This window comes from Haemaphysalis longicornis, unplaced genomic scaffold (assembly GCF_048455015.1).
Source record: "Haemaphysalis longicornis isolate Haplotype H1 unplaced genomic scaffold, Haemaphysalis longicornis Haplotype H1 scaffold_174, whole genome shotgun sequence".
In the NCBI taxonomy this organism is placed as follows: Eukaryota; Metazoa; Arthropoda; class Arachnida; order Ixodida; family Ixodidae; genus Haemaphysalis; species Haemaphysalis longicornis.
This window is the reverse complement of record NW_027526279.1, coordinates 466,446-492,862: the sequence shown is the minus strand read 5'-3', so window position 1 is coordinate 492,862 and position 26,417 is coordinate 466,446. Positions and strand designations below refer to the sequence as shown.

At 46.1% G+C, this 26,417-nt stretch overlaps 1 protein-coding gene across 2 annotated transcripts in view; it reads right to left on the bottom strand.

Moving 5' to 3' along the window:
• Window positions 1–8,292: 8,292 nt before the first annotated feature.
• Window positions 8,293–26,417, bottom strand: part of LOC144166518 (vitamin D 25-hydroxylase-like) — a 55,193-nt gene continuing 37,068 nt past the window's right edge. Inside the window, exons 6-7 of one of the 2 annotated variants that reach the window (XM_077696027.1) lie at window positions 11,633–11,823; window positions 8,293–8,853 (exon numbers count right to left, since the gene is read on the bottom strand). In XM_077696027.1, coding sequence (XP_077552153.1) covers window positions 8,663–8,853; window positions 11,633–11,823 — 382 coding nt within the window. In that variant the 3' untranslated portion in view covers window positions 8,293–8,662. The remainder of the gene's footprint in view (window positions 8,854–11,632; window positions 11,824–26,417) is intronic. The other variant, XM_077696026.1, reaches the window with a different exon arrangement.

Sequence of the window (26,417 nt, the reverse complement as noted above, 5' to 3'; positions counted from 1 at the left end):
TATAGAGCAGCTCATCGGCTCCAAAACACCCGTGAACAGCCGCTATCGCCGTCAACTTCAACAATTTCGGATTTTCGGCGGAGTGCTTCACCGTTCCATTCACCACCCCTCAGGGTACCGGTGGGTTCCTGTTGCGCCGCGCTCTCTCCGCCCAAAGATACTTCAAGCCTTGCACGATGATGCAACAGCTGGCCATTTAGGTTTCCATAAGACATACGATCGTGTTCGCAGCCGGTTTTTTTGGCCTGGTCTTGCCACTTGTGTCGCCCGCTACATTGCGTCGTGCGTCTCGTGCCAGCAGCGCAAGTGCCCGACGTCCGCTCCTGCCGGACTCCTAGAGCCACTGCCTTGCCCGTCGGCACCGTTCGAAACTGTGGGAATCGACCTTTACGGCCCTTTACCTACCACGACTGCCGGATATCGCTGGGTGGTGACGGCCGTTGACCACCTCACAAGGTACGCGGAGACAGCTCCCCTTCGTTCCGGTTGTGCTGCTGAGGTAGCCGACTTCTTCTTGCGCGCAATTATCTTGCGCCATTGTGCCCCCAGAGTCCTCTTGAGTGATCGCGGCCGGACTTTCCTGTCTAACATTGTTAAAGAAGTTCTTCGTTCCTCCAACACAGTGCACAAAACCACGTCAGCCTACAATCCGCAAACAAATGGACTAACCGAACGCTTCCACCGTACTCTATCCGATATGATTTCCATGTATATCCGGCCCGACCACACAAACTGAGACGCAATTCTTCCGTTTGTTACATTCGCTTACAACAGCGCTGTTCAGAAGACCACTGGTTATTCGCCATTTTTCCTCGTTTTTGGCCGCCAACCATCTTTTCTTCTCGACACCACCTTCTTTTCTCAGAGTCAAGTCCGTTATCCGAGCAGTTTATCTCTCGTCTGGATCACTGCCGTCGCCTTGCTCGCTTGAACATGGAAGCCTGCCAGCACGACCGCAAACTTCGCTATGACGCCACGCATCGTGCCGTACAGTTCCACCCTGGCGATAAGGTCCTCCTTTGGACGCCCATTCGCAAGCCCGGACTCTGTGAAAAGTTCCTAAATCGATTTCTTGGCCCTTACACCATCCTGGAGGAAACCTCCCCGGTTAATTATCGCGTCGCGCCTTGTACTCCCCCTACGGACCGCCGCTACAGGGGCACGGAGATCGTTCACGTATCTAGACTGAAACCATTCACGCCTCGCACTTCGTGAAAGACTGCTCCCAGGTGGTCGCTTCCACGGAGGGGGGGGAAAGTGTGAGCATTTGTGTGTAAGCTACGATAGTGCTCGCTTCAAGGACACATGGAAGGTGCCTGCTACTTTGGTGTCCAATCCACCTTGCACTCCGTCTGCTTCTCAAGACCATTATCATCACCATGTCGCACCTCATCTGTTTCTCATACCCATCCACATCATCATTCCTCGGGCTGGTATTCTCGGTTGCCTCTCGGAATAAACGCGCCGTCCCGACTGACTCTGCGACGTCCCTTCTGGGTGACGGCTGCCTTTGACGTCTCCCTCAATATATATATATATATATATATATATATATATATATAGAAATAAGGGTTGGCAGTCGAGAAAACCTCGGAAAGCATAGGGGAGGATGTGGTAGATCATTAAAACAGATTAAGAATTTGGAAAGAAAGAAAGAAAGAAAAAAAGAGGTCGTGGGTTCGGATCCCACCTGGCGGGCATTTTTTCTTCACTTTCTTTCTTTCTTTCCAAATTCTTAATCTGTTTCAATGATCTACCACATCCTCCCCTATGCTTTCCGAGGTTTTCTCGACTGCCAACCCTTATTTCTGTGTTATTTTCAACGAGCCCCTCATTTTCCTATTCTGATTCGCTATATATATATATATATATATATATATAGATTGCGAGAAGGGTTGTCTTTGGTTGCCGTAGCAAATAGTAAAAAATGGGTATACCTTCTAACTAAACTGTTTATTGGTCGACGTTTCGATCGGATGCCGACCTTTCTCAAGACGGTCTTGAGAAAGATCGGCATCCGATCGAAACGTCGACCGATAAACAGTTTTGTTAGAAGCTATACCCATTTTTTACTGTATATATATATATATATATATACATAAATTTATATAAGCCAGAAATGAGGGTTGGCAGTCAAGAAAACCTCGGAAACAAAGGGGAGGATGTTGTAGGCAATTGAAATAGATAAAGAATTTGGAAAGGAAGAAAGAAAGTTGAGATAAAATGCCCGCCGGGTGGGGTCCGAGCCCACGACCTCCAGAATACCGGTCTGTTGCGATAACCACTGCGCTACCAGCGGGGCTATTTTTCCCCTCCACTTTCTTGGGTATTTATGTCAATGTAATTTTTCCTGCGCTTGGGGGTGGTAGCCAGCGCCACTACGACTTCTCGGGGTGAAGGGAACCTTCTTTTTAACCCCCGGGCCGTGACTGTAGTGTCTACGACATGTCGAGAGTGGTCAACCAGCGTTGAACCCTCTTAAGCTCCCTATGGCACCAAGACTGCCATAACAGAGGCCCTCGCTGTGCATATAGCGAATCAGAATAGGAAATTAGGGGCTTTTTTAAATAAGACAGAAATAAGGGTTGGCAGTCAAGAAAACCTCAGAAGGCAAAGGGAAAGCTATGGTAGGTAATTGATGTTAGTTTTTGTGGTGTGTGCAGCATGACCACAATGCGAAGAGCACAGAATGCGGCAGCTTCGCGAGGAGCCGAAAGAAACGACGAGCGGCCGTCAAGCTGCCATCTTCTTTATTGAAACGTAATGCGCGCGGCGCGCGGGAGTAAGACAATACGCCCGTACAAACGAAAAAACAAAAGCCACAAAAGTGCAGGGCGGTGCGCGCACTCTGCGGTGAGTCACGGGGTCTCTTGAGCAGGCATGCGCGCTGCAGTACACGTGGCACCATCCGGTGGCCATTTATTACACAACTAACACTCCCCCTAATGAACTGCCACCGATTTATGGAGAACGAAGTGCACAGCACACACTTTTCACTCCCAAGCACTCACAATACGCATGTGTCTTCTTTCCATTTAACGGCTACGTGAAAAGATCCGCGCTGTTCGTTGACGACTCAATGTATTGTAGCTGCAGCCTTCCTTCTTCGACCTTTTCCCTCAGGAAGAAATACTTGAGGTCAATGTGCTTGCTTCGCTCCGAAGTCACTTGGTTTTTAGCGAGAGAAATAGCGCCCTGATTGTCCACCTTCAAAATTTGCGGTTCTTGCGCAAATTTGCTTGCGGAAAGTTCCCCCAAGAATTGTTGAAGCCAGAGCGCTTCTTTCGTGGCTTGGCACATGGCCACGTATTCAGCTTCAACAGTTGACAATGCAGTGCATCGCTGTTTTCTGCTGCTCCAGGAAATAGCAGCACTAGCCAACGTAAACACGTATCCGCTGAATGACTTCCGATCGGTTCGGTCGCTGGCCCAGTCTGCGTCACAAAAGGCTTGTACGCAAGTTCCAGCTTTCCCCGAAAACAAGCGCATAACTCTTCGTCCCCTTTATGTAGCGAAGAATGTGCTTTATGCCACTCCAATGTTCTTCTGTTGGGTGCTCGCTCAACTGGCTCATGTATGCAGTGGCATAAGCGATGTCCGGCCTTGTGCCTCCAGCATGGTAAAGCAGTGCACCGACTGCTTGCCTATACCTAAACTTTAGGTCTTCTCTCGGCGGGTTCCTGCTGTCTCCTTTTTCGTATTTGCTTCTCGGATCTAATGGAGATGGCGCTGGTCTTGCATCTGTCATGCCAAACGTCTCCAAAATATCCTCTGCATAAGCCGTCTGATCAAGAGACAACTTCCCACTTCCTTCTTTCTTCAGTCGCATGGAAAGAATGTGACTAGCCTCTCCCAGATCCTTGGCGTCAAATTCTCGACCCAACCGGCTTTTGAAATTAGCGATTTCTGTCTCGTCTTTTGCGATGATGAGGAGGTCATCAACGTAGACTCCCACGATGAGCTCCTTTCCTTGGCTGACATAACACAGGGATCGGCTTTGGATCTTGTCATCCCTTCCGACTTCAGGAGACTGTCCAAAGTGAGATTCCACTCTCTCCCCGACTGTCTTAGCCCATATAAACTCTTCTTCAAAAGGCAGACCTTGCCATCTTCACGGGCTCTTGAAGATTGTGGCTGTTCCATGTAGACGGCCTCTTTCAAAGTTCCGTTCAGATATGCTGCGGTGATGTCAACCTGGTGGATTTTCCACTCCCTTTCGACGGTTATCGCCAGCAGCGTTCTGATGGACTTGAGCTTCACTACAGGAGAGAAGGTTTCTTTGAAATCAATTCCCTCCACTTGCGAGTATCCACATGCTACCAAGCGTGCCTTGTACCGCTCCAAGTCACCATTGGCGTCATACTTCTTACGGAATACCCACTTGCATTTCACGACTTGTCTTCCCTTTGGTCGTGGCACAAGCTCCCATGTTTCTGATGCCTTCAGGCTGTCCAGTTCGCTCTTCATGGCTGCTTTCCACTCTTCCTTGTCTGGAGCAGCCAAAGCTTCCTGAAGCGTCTCTGGGTATTTCAAGCTGTGCCTGGCTACACAGCACCCGGGGCATTCTCTTGAACGTATTTCTTTGTTTGGAAGTCTCTCAGAGCGTCTCGGTGCCAGAGTACTGTCACCTGTGGCGTTGGACGGCTGTTGCGTAGCTTGCTCGTTTTCGTCTGATGAAACGGCTGCACGGTCGTTTCGGTCATCGCTATCGCTATGGTCAGCACTATCAGCGTCCTGTGGGTCATCTGAGCCTGCTTCAACTTGAAACATTACTGGTACATCAGTTCTGTCGCAAACCTTAGGGCCGGTGGTCGCAGCTTGTACATGCCTGCATGGGAAGCAATCCTCGTCAAAAGAGACATCCCTGCTAACGAAGAAGTGGTCTTCTTCGAAATTCCACAGCTTGTAGCCTTTCACCCCTTCTGGGTAGCCGACCAGTACGCACTCCTCTGCTTTCGGATCCAATTTGCCCTTCTTCCGCAGGCTACCTCGCACGCTCCATGCTCTGCATCCAAACACACTGAGGCCATCCAGCTTCACGTCTCCCCCTGTCCACAAAGCTTCCGGCGACTTTCCTTCAATCGCTTTGGATGGACATTTGTTTCTTATACGGCTTGCAGTGACAACGGCGTCAGCCCAAAGCTCCTTGGGGACACCTGACTCAATGAGGAGGCACCTTGTCATGTCTAGCAATGTCTGATTCATCCTTTCAGCAACTCCATTCTGCTCAGGTGTGCCAGGGATGGTTAGTTGGTGCTTGATGCCATGCTCAGTCAAGTACTCCCTGAAGTCAGTGCTGGTGTACTCTCCCCCGTTGTCACTCCGTAAAACCTTCACTTTTCTGTCGTGAAAGTTTTCCGCCATGCATCTGTACTCTTCGAACCTCTGAAGCACTTCGCTTTTCGCCTTCATAGGATACACAACGGTGTACCGTGAGTAGTCGTCAGTGAAGGTTACGAAATAACTCGAACCGCCCTTGGATGTCGGCATGATTTTACTGACATCTGAATGAATCAGCTCCAATGGCGCTTTGGCCCGAGTTGCTTCTCCCTTCGGGAAGCTTCTTCTTCTCAGCTTTCCTAGGCGACAAACGTCGCAATGATCCTCCATGTGATCTTTGCCGGTTCCGCAGAGGCTACGAACAGCATCCTGATGCAAATGGCCCAGCCGCCGATGCCAACGAGATGTGTCCTTTGTTTTGGCGAGCCTCGACGACACCTCTGCTTCTTTCACGGTGTACAGTCTCCCTTGCTTCGTTGCAGTAAGGACTACTTCTCCGTTGTCTTTGGAAACGAAGGCTTTGCCGGCAGCGAACGTAACTTGCAACCCTCGCTCCTCAATCCTTCCAACCGATAGGAGGTTCCCGTTCAAACAGGCACATACAGGACATCTTCGAGCGTGATGTTTGTCCCACCGCACTGCTAAGACTGCTGAATCTCGACTCTTCCTTTTCCTTCGACTTTGATGGACTCTCTATTTGCGGTCTCCACTGCTGATTCGCATGGCATGAAGTCGGTGACCTTTGACCTTTCGGACGTTATGTGATCAGTAGCACCGCTGTCAAGGTGCCATACACCGGGGTGTGACGCTGCCTCGTCCTTCGCACATAAGGCCATATGCGTTGCTATTTTTGCGCGTGGAAGACTTCTCTTCGTTTGCTGGTCCTTCTCTTCATCCGAAAACTGGTCGCAGTCCCTCGCTATATGACCGATCTTGCCACAAGCAAAGCATCGCACCTTCTTCTTTTGGACACCTGACGTCCGTTGGCGCATCTTGTCGTCTTTCTTATGAGCAGGCTGATAGCTCATCTTGTCGTTTTGCTGCTTGCTGTCGGACGTGGAACAACCTTTGCTGACCAGCGCCCTAGTCTGACTGTCGTCGTTGTCGACGCTCTCTTCATTGCGACGCAGCTTTCTTTTTTCTTCAATGAGCAGCCTCGTCTTCACTACCTTCGTGCTCAGTTGCTCTTCGTCCTGCTCCAAATTGAGAATGAGCGGTTCGTACGATGCTGGAAGCCCCATAAGCATCACCAAGGCGACTTCTCTGTCGGTGAATGCATGTCCTACACTTGACAGTTTTCTGTGCAGCTCTATGAGTCTTCCCATGTAGCTCTGCATTGATTCTTCATTCCTCATCTTTACGTTGAAGAAATCACGCATTAGCTGGAGTATATGCAGCAGTCCAAACTTCAAGTGCATCTCCTCAAGCGTCGTCCACGCTTCTCTCGCAGTTTTACTTTCGCCGATGTCATCCGGGTAATTGTCCTCAACGACGAGGAATAGAAAGGTCAATGCTTTGTTGTCTACCTTCTTCTCTTTATCCGTCATTTCCTCAGAATAACCGGGTTCGATGGCGTCCCAGCATCCCATCTGCACGAGAGCAGCTCTTGCCCTTATAGACCAGGTATGGTAGTTGTCCGCCGCCAACTTTGGTAGCCTGAACTCGTCTGATGCTGCCATTTTGATGTTGAACTGAATGCCAAACAGAAATGGTCTTCCCCTAGTTCGGCAAACGCACAACCTCTACTTCTAATACTCTTCTTTTTCACGCCACAACTGCAGAGCACAACGCAATGTCAGTCCCTTCTTCCCGACAGTTTCGTTTCTCCGCAGCCGCGTCGTTCCGCCACTTACTGTGACCGCCGCCTTGTGTTCACGCTTCTTCATGGTCGAAACTTTCGCAGCTCATCACAAAGCAGTCCGTTGCAGTTCTTCGCCAATTATGGTCGATGCACCGTCCTGGGCCCATAACCTGTTAGTTTTTGTGGTTTGTGCAGCATGACCACAATGCGAAGAGCACAGAATGCGGCAGCTTCGCGAGGAGCCGAAAGAAACGACGAGCGGCCGTCAAGCTGCCATCTTCTTTATTGAAACGTAATGCGCGCTGCGCGCGGGAGTAAGACAATACGCCCGTACAAACGAAAAAACAAAAGCCACAAAAGTGCAGGACGGTGCGCGCACTCTGCGGTGAGTCACGGGGTCTCTTGAGCAGGCATGCGCGCTGCAGTACACGTGGCACCATCCGGTGGCCGTTTATTACACAACTAACAATTGAAACAGATAAGGAATTTGGAAAGAAAGAAAGCGGAGAAAAAATGCCCGCCAGGTGGGATCCAAAAACACGACCTCCAGAATACCGGTCTGGTGCAATCACCATTACGCTACCGGCGGGGCTATTTTTCCCCTCCACTTTCTGGGGTATTTATGGCAATGTAATTTTTTCCTGTGCTTGGGGGTGTATATATAAATGAATATATATATATATATATATATATATATATATATATTATACGACTTATAATTTCTTTCATTAAACTTGACAATTGCCTGCTTTATCGCTAGCGGAAAGCGAGCTGAAAGACAAGTTCAGTGGTCGAGTAGTATACAAAATATCAAAATGAATAAAGGCTCATGATCCATCTCTGTAGCATTTCGTTGTCGATAGCGCAGCACCTTGTGATTGGGCTTCACGCAAACTTCATTCGACGACGCTGTTCGCGAGCCACTAGTCTCAGCGTGTATTGACGATAAAGAACAAACCAGAAACATATCAAAGAAAACAGTCCCCGCAAACATTTATCAGAACTTGCGCCAAATCCGGAGCAATTATTACATAGTCCGCAAATGTTCCATCAGGATGAAAGAAATGCTACAAAGCGTCGCTTTGCCGTGCTTCAGTGACCATTGTGGAACCGCTCCAGGAAGCGAGAAAATCACCGTGCCGGGGAGTAAAAAAAGGATGCGCATTCATTCCGCGCTGGTCTCGACAACAGGCTCCAGGCCTCCAGAGTGCGCATCGGTGGCTTTTTCCACGCGCTCGCGTCGTCCGGAATATTAGGTCCCCGCCTGTACATTCACAGCAAGAAACGTTTGCACGATGCTAACAACACGCTATGGCCTTTTTTGGCATCAATATATGTTTCCACTATACCGGAGGTGCTACTACCAAACGAATAGTAACTGTAAAAAAATCCATCGGTGCATAAATGCCAAATATTCAACACGATTAGAAGCTGTAACGATTCCTTTCTTCTTGCATTGACATCTACTCTGGGTGAATCGAACACACATTTTTTTTGTTGTGTCACGTAAGGGCTTTTATTTCGCAGCCTTTTCTGGTTAGGAAATAAACATCAAAAGTTACACAATAGGAATAAAATATGTCAAGATTTCGAAATCTGTCGATGCAGGAACCGCAACTTATTGGGCACGTGCTGGGGGAGACGAAGATTGGGATCATTTAAATCTGTCCGAATAGGGTGTTCCGGGACCACATGGTACTTCTGCAGCAGAAATGTCACCATCAAGAAGATCTCCATCGAGGCGAACATTTCACCAGGGCAGGACCGACGGCCTAGGAGTATAAAGGAAAATATGCTTTAGAAGACTGCCATAGTTTTGCCTTCCGGTAAGGCATGCAGAAATTTATACACACACACGCACACATAAATATATATACATATATATATATATAGCGAATCAGAATAGAAAATGAGGGGCTCGTCGAAAGTAAGACAGAAAATAAGGGTTGGCAGTCAAGAAAACCTCGGAAAGCAAAGGGGAGGATATGATAGTTCATTGAAACAGATAAAGAATTTGGAAAGAAAGAAAGTGGAGAAAAAATGCCCGCCAGGTGGGATCCGAACCCACGACCTCCAGAATACCGGTCTGGTGCGATAACCACTGCGCTACCGGCGGGGCTATTTTTCCCCTCCACTTTCTGGGGTATTTATGTCAATGCAATTGTTTCCTGTGCTTGGGGGAGGTAGCCAGCGCCACTCCGACTTCTCGGCGTGAATGGGACCTTCTTTCTAACCACCGGGCCGTGACTCAAATGTCTACGACATGTCGAGAGTGGTCGACCAGCGTTTAACCCTCTTAAGCTCCCTATGGCACCAAGACCGCCAGAACAGAGGCCCTCGCTATGCATGTAGCATATATATATATATATATATATATATATATATATATATATATATATATATATATATATATATATATATATATATATATATATATATTACGAACTTGGCGCATTAGCCTGTAATAGCGTGCTTGCCCAGACTCTTTACGTGAGGGCGAAGCATATTAAAGAAAAAAACTGCCTTTTTAGTTCTTCAATTATGTGTATAGGTGGGCCCACCGGTTTCACACCAGGAAGGTGGGTGTTTTACAAATGACGAATGCATTAGTTATAAAAGTGCAGCATGCACCATCCTAGTTTTTTCTTGGTACGCCTTTACCAACCTAAACAAAGTTACGTGGACACCTCGAACTTTTCTGACACCTATTTCCCTTAATACTTCCATAAGACGCATCCGTAGCGATTGAGCATTCCTTCTGAAGCATTTTTTGGATGGGCGCCGACCTCTGTGATTCTTCTTGAAATCTAACTAAGCTTACCCGTGAGCACCCGTCGCACCTTACTATTCAACGCGTTGTACAGTCACGTGGGCACTTGCCCTCAGAGACGGCTCTGGCGATGTCCATTTGAGGCTTCATGACGCCATCCTCTATGAAAATTTACCTAACCAACTGCTTAATATTCGGAAGCACGATACGTTGAGCGAGTTCTCTCAAAGGTCATTATAAGTCATCATCGACCGCTAGTCGTACAGGCATTCCGTACTAATCTGCTGCTCCGTAGTACCACAGTTGAAATTACAGCCAGCGTAAATACTATTCACTTTACTTCAATCTCACTAAGACAGTTTGTTTTATTAGTTTTCTGAGAAATGTGGGGTCTTTTTCACATTGATTGACCTGCTTCTATAGTTCAGACAAAACCCCATTTTCTAGTGCATCAGCAGGCTATTTGTGTACCGCCCACCACCAGGATTGTGTAGTCTGGATGGAGGATTTTCTGAAAGGATATTTAATCATCGCCTTTTAAGTAAAAAAGAACATACTCCACCAGCTACTTCGATAAAGAAATATCGAACAAAGGTACAAAAGAAACATGTAGGCGAACATGCAGTAAAATACCTCGCAATGGTTTCTTGGAATATCGTAATGGACAAAGTTTTAGGATTGGCACAAAAGTAAGATGAGGACAAAATCAGCATTCTTCTACAAGCGAAACAGTAAGAAATGGATATGGATAGACTGGAACTGAAAATAAAGTCAATCTTATTGTATTCGGTCCCAAATCATTGCGCCAGATGTTCGAGTTTCGGCAAGCTAAGAGCATTGATGAGAGGCTGTGGCTTATTCTGATTAAAATGTCTTTCACGCGAGTGCAAAAAACCTACTGAAAAAGAAAAACCCAACTTGTAATCACTAAAGTTCCGGGAACAGAACTTTTGTGTAATTCTGGAGAAGAAATGAGTGTCGTAACCAAAGAGAGGACGATAAGATATGCATTTAGTTGTTATATTGGAAGGATCTTCTGCATTCTGGCTCCCTTCACCCTTGACTTGTGAGCAGCAATCGGGAACTACTCAATTCATGCTTACGGCGAAAGTGACGTGTGAGGTAAAACTGGGGTCTAAGCATTTTAAAGAACAAAAACTGGGCAAAGCGAGCCATGCGCACAAGTATTACAGGAGTATAGCTATGTCATAAGAAACGTGTGTCTTTAATAAAGCGGAAAAGTCAACTCGAAGGCCTTATTGATGAAATTCACAGAAAAGAGCAGGGTGGTCGCCGTGCCGTGTGTCGCATGGTGTAATATTCTCGCAGCATGCTGACTACGCTGCATTTATTGCCAGTGGAGTATTTCCAGAATATACTGCAATTTGTAGTAGAAAAACGCAAGTTCCGAGAGAGGCTCTACGATTTACGAGCCTCAATTATACGGCGTTTTAAGTGGCATACTTGTTGACCGAGGCTTCTTTGCCATAAAGAGGTTACATAATCATTAAACGGCCGAAACAAGATGGTTACACTTCCATTTGAGAACAAAGGTGCATACATGTGTCCATTTCTTTACAAATACCTGATCTGGAATGAAGGCCAGACACGTTGCCGCAAGCATAATTGAATTGTAAGTTACGACTCTTTCGAACACCATTCTTGAAGTAACCGCTCGAAAACGTGGTATGATGGTTCCTTAGCTTCGGTCACTTGTAGTCAATTTATCTTAAAAAGCGATGTAAAAGCGCCAAATTACCAACAAAATTAGGCCCTCTTACCTATACCGAAAGGCACTAGCTGTTCAGGTATATGCGATGTCATAGTTCCGTCATCGTTCAAAAAGCGGTGAGGGTTGAACTTGTACGGGTCAGGCCAAAGATTGGGGTCGTTGTGAATAGCCCATAGATTTGGAAGCACTGTTGTGCCTTTTTCTATGAAGTAGCCGTCAATTACAACGTCATCAGAGCTCCTGAAAAGATAGAGAAATTGCGATTGCGATAGAACTTGCTATTGCGATAGAACTTGCTATTGCGATAGAAATTGCGATCGAGAAAATGGTTTATATTTCTCTCCTATGAGAGCACAGTGTGCTGTGGAACACACAGTAACTGCGTTGTAATTTATAGGCTACGAGAAACGCCAAGAGGTAAAATGGGAGAGTGATACTCATAGTTGTAATATTTTGCAATGAACGAGTATATTCTCAGAGACTAAACATTATTTAGAAACCATGTTGAAAGTTAAGGTTCAACTTTGATACAACGATATAGGCTGCGACGAGCCGCGGTGTGCCCAAATACACAATACTCAAACAGCCGTGAACAACAAAAAACATTTGCTTCACTTTTTGTCCAGGGTCAATTATTAGGATATCGTTTACTCAAACCCTACGAATGAGTACTTCTGTGAATGCATGCTTTGTGATTTTTTTGCCTCTGAAAAATCATGACTCTCAAACAATGCATGCCCAGTCTATTTAAAAACCCCTTCAAAGCGGAAGGTGAAACTATTTAGGGCAGCTGTTGCACAACTACTCGAGAATCAAATATATGGCGTGTAGACTCAAAGGCCGGTTAGAAAACACTAAGGAATATTTTATTGGACACCACCAAGCGCCCAATAAAGCGCAAATGCCGTAGTGCGGTATCAGCGCCTGCGGCATAGCAAAGAACTCATGGAGGCGAATTGAACAGCGGCAATGGCCTCTGCCACCAGTACCTACCAGACATTCAAACACTTTCCATTTGGATCAAAGGTAACTACATCCACCCACAATTCTCGCCGACTCTAGAGGCCCATTCCTGAACGCCATTTACCTCCTGCGTAAACTTTACCCAACTTGTCAATATACCAGAACCATTTGTGACCTATACGACATGCAGCGCATACGTGACAACGTGTATGGCAAACTCCTAATGCCACCTAACAAGAAAACACCTTCTCCCTCGGTTCAAGGCATACACAGTCGCATTTCCAGCGACGCGTTCCCTAGCAAGTAATCGACATCCTGTTGGTAAGCATTTAGCGGGAATCCAGGTGCCCTTTGCGCCTTGTCGCGTTGCACTTCTGTCGGGAATAAACGATGTGCGTGATCGCCGGCAGCCGCTTGGGCAGTACGGAAAGGGGATTATTCATGCCAGAACACCTCATAAGATGTCTGAATTCAGAAAAATGCAACAAAACTTCACCCCAATACTTCGTACAGGTACCATGCAATGCCGAGCTGGTTCTTGGCGAACGATTTGAGGAATCGCCCTCGCACATCAAGGGATCAAGTTTTAACGTTATTTACACATTGGAATACAATGCGGGATCGAATTCCATTGCCCTGAATCACTGACTATGGCAAAGGCGTTGAAACGCGAAGATCAGGCACCAAACCGCTATTCGCAATTCATCCGTTATACAGTGACAAAAAAAGAAAATAGCTAATTGCCTCTGCCGGTGTTCCTTACCAGATGTACCCCCGAGTATAACGGCACCTAAAGAGTGAGCCACACGGCCCTGATGACTCCTGCATATGACCAACATGCAAGCCCAAAAATCCCTAATAGTTACAATTGAAATTTAATCAAACAGCTGCAAAGCATGCCTCGGAGAATAAAGTCCAAAACGTTACTCCCAGCGACCAAACTCCAAGAGCACAATGCGACATTCAGTTGGACGGGGATGTTTTCGCATTCACAACTCTTAGCACGTACTTAAGTTGCCTTCCATGCTTTTGATGTTATCGAGCGACAATACTTTAAGTCATTATTTCGTAAGTAGTATATGCCTAATACCTCTTTGTATATTGTCTTCTTGGACCACAAGGACTAGGCGTCAAAAGGTATATTAGCAAAGAAACATCCTATAGAGGCCACGGGCACTGCGGCAGCTTGGTGGCACACAACTTGTCTAGCCGATCTCCGAGCGCTCTCTTCCTTCCATCTCTACTTCGAAACAGTTGTCGCTTTGCGTGTGGAGTGCAGTCATACGTTCCCACAAAACAGGAGGTTGGCCGTCGCTCCACATCAGCAAAACTATTTCGTGCTGTTTGCGCAGGCTGCAGATTATATGTGACATCAACGCCCGCCGTCTCTAACCAGCGATGGCAGAAGCACCGTCCCGGTGCTTGTTATGATATAGGGTCAGATGAAGATGTGTACCGTGTGTCATAATGCTTCAGTCAGATAACCTGAATGAGGGCAGGTGTCGGGACCGCGGACAAATGGCGGTGGCGTAAAATAGAGTTTCGTGCGTTACGGTGGCAACCTAATGCTTTATTCAATAAGGTTCAGTGGAGTGGGATATGCGCTTCTCACGACGCGAAATGCGGCGAGAAGGGGATCAAGCTAAAACCAAGGAGCCCGGAACAGACTTAGGTGTGGCCTCGTTCATCACACCGAGAGTTTTGATACATCTGAGCAGCTCAGATCTTTCCGTGGTTTACCTGGAAAGCTAGGTCACCATTGCCTTGGTGTCGCGAGGATGTTAGGAGATCCGTTCAACTGACCCACTCAAAGGTCTCCAAAGGTAAGGTAGGCTCACGTCCAAACAGGAGGAGTAAGTGTGAACATCAGGTGCGATACGGTCGGGTATACGTTTATGTGAAAGTTACACAGGGGAGTATATCGTTCCAATATTGGTGGTCATCGGACACGGAAGTTCTGTGCATAGCGGTGAGCCTTTAGTTGATCCGCTCAGTAAGGTCATTTTTCTGAGGATGATATGCGGCCATGACAACATCTGGCGGAAAGAGTGCAGCACGGTGTGTATGTAGGTGACGGCGAGTGTCTTAGCGGGAGATCATGGCAATAAGAGAAAAAAAATTCACGCATCTCCACGAAGCGAATCATGACGAGTGCGCGAAGCACTGGGGATCGTTCTTACCAATACTCACCTGTGAAAATCGTCCACTCGCGCATGTCAATGAGTGACAACACGTGTGTACAGTATATACAATTCTAAATACAATCCAATTCAATACAATTCAATGTATTCCAGTCCAATCCATTACAAATCCAATCAAATACAATCCAATTCAATTTAATGCTCCTCGCGATGCGCAACACTATGTACACGGACGCTAAGGGACAAGCCACGGACAAGCGAGGTCCAATGGTGCTTCGCCCCTAAAATCCGCAACCCCTGTTGCATTGCTTGTAGGAAGCCTTGTGTAATGGCGTAGCGGGTAGCGCAGTTCATCGTTACCACAAACCAGCGCTTTCCAGACAGGGATACTGGAGATGAGCCTGAGATATGCAATCCATAGAGATGAAATGGCTCAGTTGTAATGGGGCCTGCTGTACGTTACGGGGGCGTTTAGCGATGTTGGAATCAATCGCAGAATGCAACGTAGCGGCGTGGAGATTGGTTGATACCTGGCCTCTAAAATTGCCGGCGGACGTGATCGTAAGTTTGGTACACGCTAAGGTGGCGATAGCAGCGTCGTTGAGTTGGTTGAGGACATCCAAGCAAATTTGTTTGGACAGTGCAAAGAGCATGTCAGGTCCATCAGCACAAAACGTACGGCGAAATAGGACACCATCCTAGAGAACGTACGCGTTTAAGGGTGATATGTTACTGGTGAGTGGAGACTGTCGATGAGCGATCAAAACGTCGAAATGCATCGCTGCTGGACACCACTGTTGTGTGGATCAGACAGTGCAGACAGGCGTTCGTGTCGAGCTCATCGGCGTCAAGTTATTCGACGGTGTTACGACATGCGCAGTCCGCGTCGTTGCACAGTACAAAACATTGTAGGACACTGAATATTCATACCCATGCAGGTGTAAAGCCCTGCTACCTAACCGTCCTGTTGGGTATTCCAGTAAAGAAAGCCCGCATATAGCGTGGTGGTCCATTACAACTCAAAAGATCCGCTCACACAGATACGCTACAAATTTTCCCATGGCCTACACAAGAGCAAGGCATTGGAGCTTGATTGAATATGTTGCGCTCGAATATAGGCAAAAGAGTGCTTCCATAAGACATCACCCTGCCTCTGTTGGTTCGCCCTTCGACCAACACAGCTACTGGTTCATGGCCGCTGTTATTCATGCCAGCTTTCATCGGAGCCGAGTAATCGCATTGCTCCGGAATGCGGCAACTTGCTCTTGTCCGCTAGTGAATTCTTCGCATTATTAGGAACATCGGTCAGTGGGTGAGCCACAGAAGTAAATCTTTCAACAAACGGCGTATAGGAACTCAGCCCTGTAAAGGTTTCAGCGTCGTGCACGGCACGCTGAACAAGGAAGTCTTTGACGGCACGTATCATTTCGGAATCGCCCTGGACACAACAGGAGTCGACGAGGTGGCCAAGAATGTTTACTTCACGGTGCCCGAAACTGTAATTTCAATTAGGTTACAAACCGGCCTGCTGATAAACCCCAAGAAAATCCAAAAGATTTGGAATGAGGTGCGTCTCAACTGTGGGACAAAAGGCAACAAAGTCATCAAGATTACACAGACACGCTGACGATTTAAAAGCGTGAAAGGGTGTATTAATGTTTTTACGGACTGGCACAATACAAAGTCGGAATAGCATGTCTTCAACTTGTGAATATCCGCCACGCCTTACGAACGCGGTATTTTTATGGGTTTTTTTCTGGACAGCAATCTGGCCACTACCCGAACTGCAGGTCAATTGATGAAAAATCTTAGGCACCATACAAGCACTGGACAGCGTCATCAACGCGACAGATGGGATAAATATCCTCATTTGTAATTTTGTTAAACTCAACGCTAAACCACCATTATCTGTGCTTTTTTCACATGGAGGATTGATCATGCCGTTAGAAAAGATTAAGATTAAGTCAGATTTTTCCGAAACACTTCATTAGTTTCTGTGTGATGATACATCATTTGGCCCAGATAGACACCATACTGGCATCCACGAAGACGACTCGCATTACCGATTTCTATACGATGCGTCGCAATATAAGCCCGCCCTGAGGGGCGAACTTTGAGATAACACATGTCCGAATAGGTGGTGAGGAGACAGCATATTTCTAAATACTGGAATGTGGGATGTTCCGCCACAACCATTATAGTGAACGTAGCAGGTGCTACTGAGTCCTTGGTACTTGCTTCGTCGTGGGAAGAAGCGTAGACTGTCATCGTGGAAAGTTCGCATTATGTTGAGGGTGAGAACAAGGCTAGAGGCATTCCTCGGTGGAGAAAGCGTGTCGATTGAACGAAGTTGAGGAATAGGAGCATTGCTCGAATCTTCGCTACCGTTACGCCTTAGAACGGGAGGGGAACGTTGCGGTTGAGCAGATTCTCCGTTACCGGCAAAACGATAAAATCCCCATACTGGACATGTGGTGATGTCGTTAAACCGAATATGATTAGTTGAACGAAGCCGCGCGTGAAAATTCCATCGGTAGCAGGAGCCAGTAGCAGCTCTAGAAGAGGAATCCCTGAGCTGCAGTCAATTACGGAACGACGGCCTACGATATACCCAGGCAGCACAGAAAGTGTGTCCCAAGACCGGCCCGTCTATGGCGGCTTTCTGGCATGTCCGCCCAGCATCCAGGTTCTGGCAGCCACTGATCATACCATGAACGGCCAACATTTGGCAACCAGCGCTTCGGTATTTCTCCGGCCGCCCGTGTTCAGACGCACAACGGCAGCTGCCCGGCTGCAAGATATTCAGTTGCCTTTCGGCTGCCGATGTTGAGAAAGAAATCGGCCGGAGTACGGCTTTAGAACATCCGTTTCTCCTTCGGGAAGCGGTGTTCAGCCGAAGCACGGCAAGCGACCGGTCACAGGATATCCGTATTCTTGTGGCAGTTGCTGTTTGAAAGGAGACCGGCCGTACAGCGGCTATCGCGCATCCGCTCTTTCAAGGGTGAATTGCGCGTCCGGCGGCTGAATATTCGTTTTCTTCGGGCAGGCGGTGTTATAAAGGAGACCGGCTGACTTACGGCCTCAGAATGTACGTTTTTCATTTGTTTAGCGGTCCTCGGCCGAATTACAGCAAGCGAACGGACGCAGAATTCTCGGAAACCGGTGTTCAAGGGGAGGGCGGCCTTCGTAAGGTATCAAGTTATACGTCATTATGCGAACAACGGCGTGCGACTTGGCGCCGAGAATTCATGCACAAACGTGCTTGAAAGAAGACCCGCGTATGCAGGACCGGTTTTTCCCTGGGTGAAGAAAGAGCCGTTAGGGAGTAGAATGGCGCTGACACATTTTTCATCCGCACAGTGTTTCTGCGTTTTAAATGAACGAACTACGTTTGTCAAACAGTAATGAGTGTTCTAGGTGAACGGGCAAGGCGCAAGGACTCACTGGACATTACCAGGGAAACGTTTAGGCCATCGAAATGCGATTTGTTGCCACAAGAAGACTGTGCCACACCGACGGGTGAGCTAAACCTCGCCAGTCATAGCCGCTACGATGCCTCGCCCGTCGGCTTCGTCGACGCATCAGCTCGAGGCTATTCGCCCCCTCAAGAAATGGAGACCATTGGAGACATCGACCCGGCAGCGATGTCCGACCCGAGATGGCGGTGGTTCACCAAAATAAGTGGCCTTAAAGGGTGTCGAGCAAGTGGCCACCACGCAGGAGCTCAAGTGGCACCATGTAAGGGACTCCCCACCAAAGAAAGGCAAGGGCGCGCAAAAGCGCAAGTTTCCGGCTATTATTCTCACACAAATACTGCGAAAAACAATGTAGACTATATTGTTTTAATAAACGCAGAAGAGGCTATGCTCGTGCATTGGTAGGCTCAACTTCGTGCCCTGCACGATTTTATGACTGATTTTACGATTTTATGATTTTTATTTTATGATTTTATGATTTTTTTCATGGGATTTTATGACTGCCTATTTAGAAACAAGTGGTATTTTGAATTTGCCATAACAGAGCCTTGCGAGTGACGAAGCCTGGATGGGAATTTAGTTGCGGTGTTTGAAATTGAGATTGCCTACACTTGGGATGTGGCTCATTTGGTTAAACATAATCGCCAGCATCCTAGCAAACACTGATTTCGTTGGGTTTTTCTTGCTCAACGCAGCTTGTTGAGTTCAGGCACGATTTGGCTCTAGCGATAGATAAGCTTAAAGTAGCTGACTCTTTTCTTGTGCGGCAAAAAAGCATTGACGGTGTTTCATATCACCTTGTTGTTAGTACATTGCGGGCAATAAACTGAACGAATCGGTTATTGCATGGATAGCCGAGTATATCTCTCTAAGACAGCAGTTTGTCGCTTTCAATGGTTGTTCGTCCGGATATGTTCCCGCTGCCTCAGGAATTCCCCAAGGCTCCGTTGCGGGCCCTCTTTTGTTTATGTGGCCTCAAATCTTTGTTAAAAATGTTGGCGAATGACTGTAATTTACAGGACCATAGCGAATGAACGTGATTCCGAATACTTGCAGCACGATTTAAATTAATAACATCCTTGTGTGCTGATTCAGAAAAGCCATTGAATCTTAAAAAGTGTGTTAACGACAACTTTACAAGAAAACCTTCATTTAAATTGAATGCGTATACAGTAAATTACACTGCTTTAAGAACAGCAGGGGAATATAAATAACGAGCAGTTTATTTAACGAGTTGTTATAGAAATAGGGACATTCACGAAATAAGTTACGGCGGCACGTGTTTTTTGCTTTCCGAGATATAATTTCAGCGAACTTCCATCTAACTTAAAAGAACAACCGTATTTCACTCATGTGCGCTCACTGTAGGAGTACGCATGTGTTGTCTGGGATTCTTAGAGCAAACAGCTGGTTGATACGCTCGAAAACATACAGAATAGGGCAGTGCGATTCGTATTAGGTATTGGCACTGCCAATTATGATGAGGGATAGTAAAAGTAAACTTAAATGGTAAGACGGGACAGATCATAGACGAAACCTGAGGTTGACATTTTTCGTAATATCTATCATTCGAAAACTGGAATAGAAGGGGAGAACTATATCCAAAGCGCAATTACACATATCCCAATGTGGGATCGGTAGCTTGAAGCAAATTATTAACTTTCCTTTAGGGTGGCGCCTTGCGCGATTTATTTTACTTTAGATTAACATGAGAGTGTAATTATCTTCCACGTATGATTTTATCCACTGTTTATAATGACGATTTTCCCGTCGCTTTGTAGAATTTTTTTGTTATTTGGTCTCATATTTGATGCTTACTGTTATGTATCCCCCTGCTGTAATGCATGCAGGCATCAAATAAATAAATAAATAAGTAACTGAACAAATAAATAATTAAATAAATAAATATATCAATAAATAAATAAATAAATAAATAAATAAATAAATAAATAAATAAATAAATAAATAAATAAATAAATAAATAAATAAATAAATTGAATAATTAATTAATTAACAAACTTGCGGAGCCGCAGGTTCGCCTCAGACGGGTTGAGAAACCTACGCATTCAAACTTGACCAATGAAATATTTATTGCTTTATTCCTTGGAGTATGCAAGCTTTGCTGTATGAATACTACAATTGCGAAGTTATTTGTTTGAAAGCAAATATGAAACTCTTGTCTTACGCCTTTCCTTGAGTGAACACAGAGGGATACAACTGCAACTATCTGAAGAAGGGCGTCATTCGCAGCACGTCTAGAATTTTCTTAACGCAGTACGAGTTTAGAGGAAAATTAACTTCTTTTGGACTATTAAGGCGTGTGCACGTAACTAATGAAAAAAACATAAAAAATGTTGAAACTGAAAGAACTTCTTCGATCTCTTCTAGGATCAGCCCTGTGAAAGATCATCAGAAAAGTTGATAGAGTAGAAAATTTCTTTGCAAGAAAAATAGGCAAATACTGGACATACTTTTTGTGTGAAGTAAATTCTATTGAATGCTGCTGAGTGTTTTGTGGAGTACCGAACAGCTTCGTAAAGGCATTCGCACTGGTTTTATATACAAAAAAAACTGGTCAAGCCGCTGTTGTAAAAATAGTTGATTTAGTGAGAGCATGAACGTATTGTTTTAATAGAAATTGCCTAAAAGCGGCACTTTCATTTTTGTGAAATTCCCCGCACTAAAGTATCACCTTCCGCCCCCCCCACCCCAACCTTTTGTTTATTGCAGGTAAGCCGCCCCACAGAAGATATCAGGACCTGGACAATACATCTATTTCAGCTCTGCAAAGAAATGAATATTTGCGGTATTCTACAGTAAAAGAGGCACAGCTATTAAAGGAACGACCATTTGTGAGAACTATTGCATAAATTAACTTTTTGTGTAAACTGACGCTGATAATTAAGCCAGGCTTCGCTGAAGGCTGGATGGCTGGTAGTTGCGCGCGGGCTCACTTTGATGTGGGTGCAGTGGACCCAAAATGGTGGGTTTGTGCTGCTGGATAGCGCGATTGAGTGATCTGCTTGCGCTGCATGCAGTGGTCATCCACCGGCCTCAGTACAGTTAACGTACTGTGGCTGAACTACAATGCCCGTAGCTCGGCCGAAACCCGGCAGCTTTACTCCGGCTGGAGTCCGACGACCGCATCTCGGCTGTCCTCCGGTGGCCGTGCTTCGGCCGCACACGGGTGGCTTTTGGATGGCCAGAGCCCTACGGCTGGAATCTGGCCGTATCAACGTAAGCCAGTCGACTGGCCGACGGACACTGGTCGTTGGACAGTGATGGGAGTACGGCCGTATACGGCCAAAAGGCCCACATTTGGACACGGGCCGAACATGGTTGCCGTAGAAAGGTGGGGCAGAAAATCACCGGCCAAAGTACACCGGCTTGAGTAAGGTGGAACAGTCCTGTGCTGCCTGGGTAGTCAATGGCAATTTACACGTCATGAGGGAAGGTATTCAAAATCGCTGATAACTGGAATTTTTTACTAGCATCGTCAATTCGAGCGGTACACATTTCGCCTACAGAATCATCTGCCATCGAGAAGTCTCACAACACGAGACGGGGCCGGGTTCAGGACCCTCAGTCGCCGCCACCGAAGATAGGAGCCCATGACGGACAACCGCGCACTTGTGTCGACAAAAGCAGTCAACGGTTTGCCATCGACATGAAGGGCTTTTAGGTTGTGTTTAGCAGAACGAGTAGGAACAGTATCAGAGGAAATGCACCAACATCTGACACTCAGAATTGTACTTTGTCACGGTCACGAAGTCCTACTGATGCGTGTTTGCACTAATGGCTGTGAGTAATTTTGGCGCTGGATGACAAGGACGAAACCTTTTTTCGGATAAGATCGTTATGCCTAAAGAGAGAACTGAACCATGCAGCACTGTTTCTACACCGTGGGATGAAAGTTTTTTTAGGGGAGTATACGATCAGGGAATCTGTGGGATTAGTATTTAAAAAAATGTTGAAAGATATTCGGCAAACAAACATCCCTACGCGTCAAATTAGTTCAATAGATTTATCACACTTCTCTAATATCATTTCGTGACCTTGCATTAAAATGTGTCTTCAAACCGCCAAGAAGCGACTAGGGTTCTCCAAGTGCCCACACGTGGGAAGGTTAGTGTTGTCGTATCGAGGACTTCATAGTACATACTATACAAGGACAGAGACCCCAAGGAACCCTGTGCAGCGGCTGATTTCTGATGTTCATTTAATATGTACACACACACACATATGTTTACACAGCCCAGATGCACACCCCATGCCCTTATACATTTTCCTCGGACGCAACCTCTTGAAGAGGTGTGAAAAAATTTGGGCTGTCTATCTGAGAGGCTTAGAATGAGGGCAACCGCACGGGCCGAAGTTGCTCTAATAATCAGCTCTGCATCCGTTATATTCAGACCTCCAGCGTACATTGCACGGGTCGAACTGGGACACGCACCTATACTTGGGGCAGTTACCAGGCAAATGACTATCGCGGTTCTGTTTCACTTTATATTGTAACCACTCGGGCTTCGAAAATGTATTCAGGAACCAAAACGCCACACACCGAATGCACGTGCTCCGTGCGGCATTTTGCACTGTCTTCTGGAAATTTTGGGGCTTTGCAGAAGGCTTTCAGCGAATTTTATTATTGGCAAATATGTTACGCTATATTAAAAGTTGCCGGATCCCACGCATTGTTTTCAATCGACATAACGCGGAGCTTTAACTCTGACCTTCCCCAGCTTTCGCGGAGTTGCATGCGGTACTTTTACAGTGCTGATATGCTTTGCGTAGTTGCTGATTTCTCGAAATGGTGAGGCCGGGGTATGTTCACCGAGAGATACGACATGTAAATAGGTACTTTCATCCTCTTCATTTTATTGTCACTTTCCGGCCGACCCCAGAGAAGCGCATAACCAACTTACGCTTACGCAACTTATGCAACTTGTAAGTTGCGCATAAGCAACCTACAAGGCCTCCCCCTGGTACATGCTTTCCAAACATGGCGGGAACGATGCGGGGTTTCCAGCCTTATCTTCTGGAAGATTAAACCCACTGGTGCTTTCAGCAAAGTTGCAAAGCCTATTTCTGATTGTAGGGTTTAACGCGCCGACACTGCACTGCCGATAAGGCGCGCTGTAGTGGAGGGCTCCCGATTAATTTTGATTGCCTGGTGATCTTTGACGTGATCCGAAATCTCGAGAACATGGGCGTCTTCGCTTATCGCCTCCATCAAAAAAGCGCCCGCGTTGCAAAGTTGCCACACAAAATGTGAAGAGCTGCTAGACAGCCATGGTGGCCGAGATAAGGTAAGGCGTGCATGTCTCGGGTAGTGTACCAAGGCTAGAAAGCAGCATCAACAGCGGTCACAAAGCAGCGAATCCCGGCCAGAACGCAGCAGCAACAGCACCAAGAGCAGTAAACCTCGAAAAATAAATGGACCAGCAATAAGGGTCGCTTTAAAAAGTGTGGACCATTCAGTAATACGGAGTCTGTTAAACGGAATAAAACACGAGGTATGCTTCTGTTTTGACAGTTGTATTTTTATCATCTTTGCAAAAATATTATGCAGTTTCATGCAGTTGATGGTTGTGCCTGCCAGAGATGATAAAATGGCTAGTCCAAAAACAGCTAAGAGAAGTTGTTCCGTGTGATTATTACACCTGAGTAGATGGTATCGTGGCATGCCTTTCGCATGACATACAGGAAAGCAAGATTAGCGATACCCCTTTTCGTAGCGCATGAATGGGTGAAATCCTGGTATAAGGGGGGTTTTCTTCGTTTGACGTCCATTTTAGCGTAATTCTAAGCAGGTTAAGAAAATTTATGGTATTAACCTGCTACTGATCTGGGAAATAGAATAGCACAAGTGTGTGGGTAGGGGATGGGGATTACCATACGTCCGGTATGTGAACACTGGTACGTCGCAGGCGGGGCAGTTGTCGTAGAGGATGCTTTTGCACCTCAAGCCTTCTTTTTAAGAATTATTTGAGAAGTATCACAACTTTTCTGCGTTGGTGGCTCCGTAATCCTGCTTTTATAGCATCCGCATATTGGTTTACAATTTTGCATACTATCGATCATTTTACAGCGTCTCAATGCAGCGTCTCGACTCTCATGCGCTCAATGTGGCCTTTTTTTCAAAGGGAGGGAGGGGCGACAAGCACATAATCCATTCCTACAAATGTTTGCCACCTTGCCTCCCTTTTTCCACCATTCTACCTGGGGTGCTCTCTAACGTAATTAAAGTTCCAAAAATGACTTATCCAACGGGATAAAAGCCGCTACCACTGTGGCTTCTGAGCTGTTAAGACATCGTTTATATACTCAACGAAGGCAAATACTTGTGGATGCCTTCATGATGAATCCTTTTGCGAACACCAATTAACACGACACCGCAGCCACTCAACTACGATGGGCCCCGGAGACAGATACATATCATGGTGACAGAACAATCACAGTAGCTTAGGCTTCCACAAAATAAAGAAGTCGGTATACGTATCTTCGTCTATTTTAGAAAACCTTCTTTATACAGCTGAACGCTGCTGCAGTGACAAAACTTTTATCGAGCTCTGAAAAAAAAGCTGAATTTGTTGCTTTAGCTTGGCAGCCAGCCTTTCGCGATATTAAACACTTCCAACAATGGACCTCAATGATTTCCATGCTTGCCCACCATTGCAAAAAATTCACCACACTGTAAAATGGACTGTTATTAAAGACGCATTTTGCCATGTGCAAAAAAAGGCCATAGGCTCAATAAATGGCGTGGCCAGTAGAGGTGCTTTTGCGAGTTTAAATGTATTTTAGAAAATATCCTGCAGATATGATAAAACCTAAATAGCCAACTTCCTGTTTTAGTTCTAGAAAGTGCCTTCGTGTAAAGATGATGACGATTGTCATCATAATATCATCATCGCCGTCATCATCAAGCTGCTCAGGTCCACTGCAGGGAGAAGGCCTCTCTCACTGACCTCGAACCGCTCATGTCCTGCGCCACTCGAGTCCACTCTTTACTCGCGAAGTTCTATATTTCATGACTGCATCGTGTTATTGGCCTTCCCATTATTCTCTTGGTGTCCACTCTGTTACCCTTATTGTCCACTGTTGGTCCGTTCGTTTCAATACATGGCCGGACCTAGTCCTTTTCTTTTTCTTTATTTGAGCTACCATATTGTCAAATTTAGTTTTTTCTTTGTTCGAGGTAGCTCGTTTCATGTCCCTGCGTCACATTTCTGGCAATATTCGTTCCATCGCCCGTTGAGCCGACGTAAGTTTGCTTTCTAGTTGTTTATAAAGCCCTAGGTTTTAGCACCGTATGTCATCACCGCAACTACTCACTGGTTGTAGACTTGTCTCATCAGGGACAGAGGAAGCTTAATCTTCATTATTTGAGAGTGCTTGCCAAGTGCTCTCCAGCACATGCCTGTTCTTCACCAGATTTGTTTCTGAAGGTTGGGGTCAGCACTGACCATTTGTCCGAGGTAGTTATATTCTGTTATTGCTTCTAGCATTTCGTTTTCTAAGTAGAAGAAGACGTTCTTGGCATGCTTATTCCTGATTACTTTAGATTCATTCTTATTGATTATTATCCGCAGGGCATTTAGCATTGTAGCTCCTTAAGCATTGTTTGCGTGTGTTCTGCATTCTCACTCAGCGAGAGTATATTGTCAGCAAACCTCGGATGGCCCAATTATTCCCCGTTTATGCGTAATGCTGTGTTTTCCCAGTCAAGCTTTCTATATACCCCTTCTAGACATTGTCTGAATAGTTTTGGTGAGATGGTATATCCTTGTATTACTCCGTTTCAGATAGGAAATTTATCTGTTTGCTTGTGGAGGGTTATTCTGAACGTGCATCCATGATATATGTCATTCGTTATACATGTTCGGGACTAAACCTGACGCTTTCCTACGCTTCAGTAGATTTCCTTTATTAGGTTGTCTTTTAGTGCTTCTAGCACGGCTGCGGTGAGTACGGGAACAAACGCTTTCTCGCCATCTACAAATGCCATGTAAAGGGGTTTTTGTTTACTCTGGATTTTCCTATCACTTGGTTGGCGACACGGATGTGATCCCTGGTTCAAAACCCTTTCCTAAACACAGCCTCTGGATTTATTGGAATCCAAGCTGTCTCTTATGGGGCTAACGATAGCATTGATAAACAGCTTGTAAACAACTGAGAGTAGGCTGATGGGTGTGTTATTTTTAAGTTCCTTAAAATGTCCGTTTTTATGAGTCAGAATAGTGTTGGCGTTTTT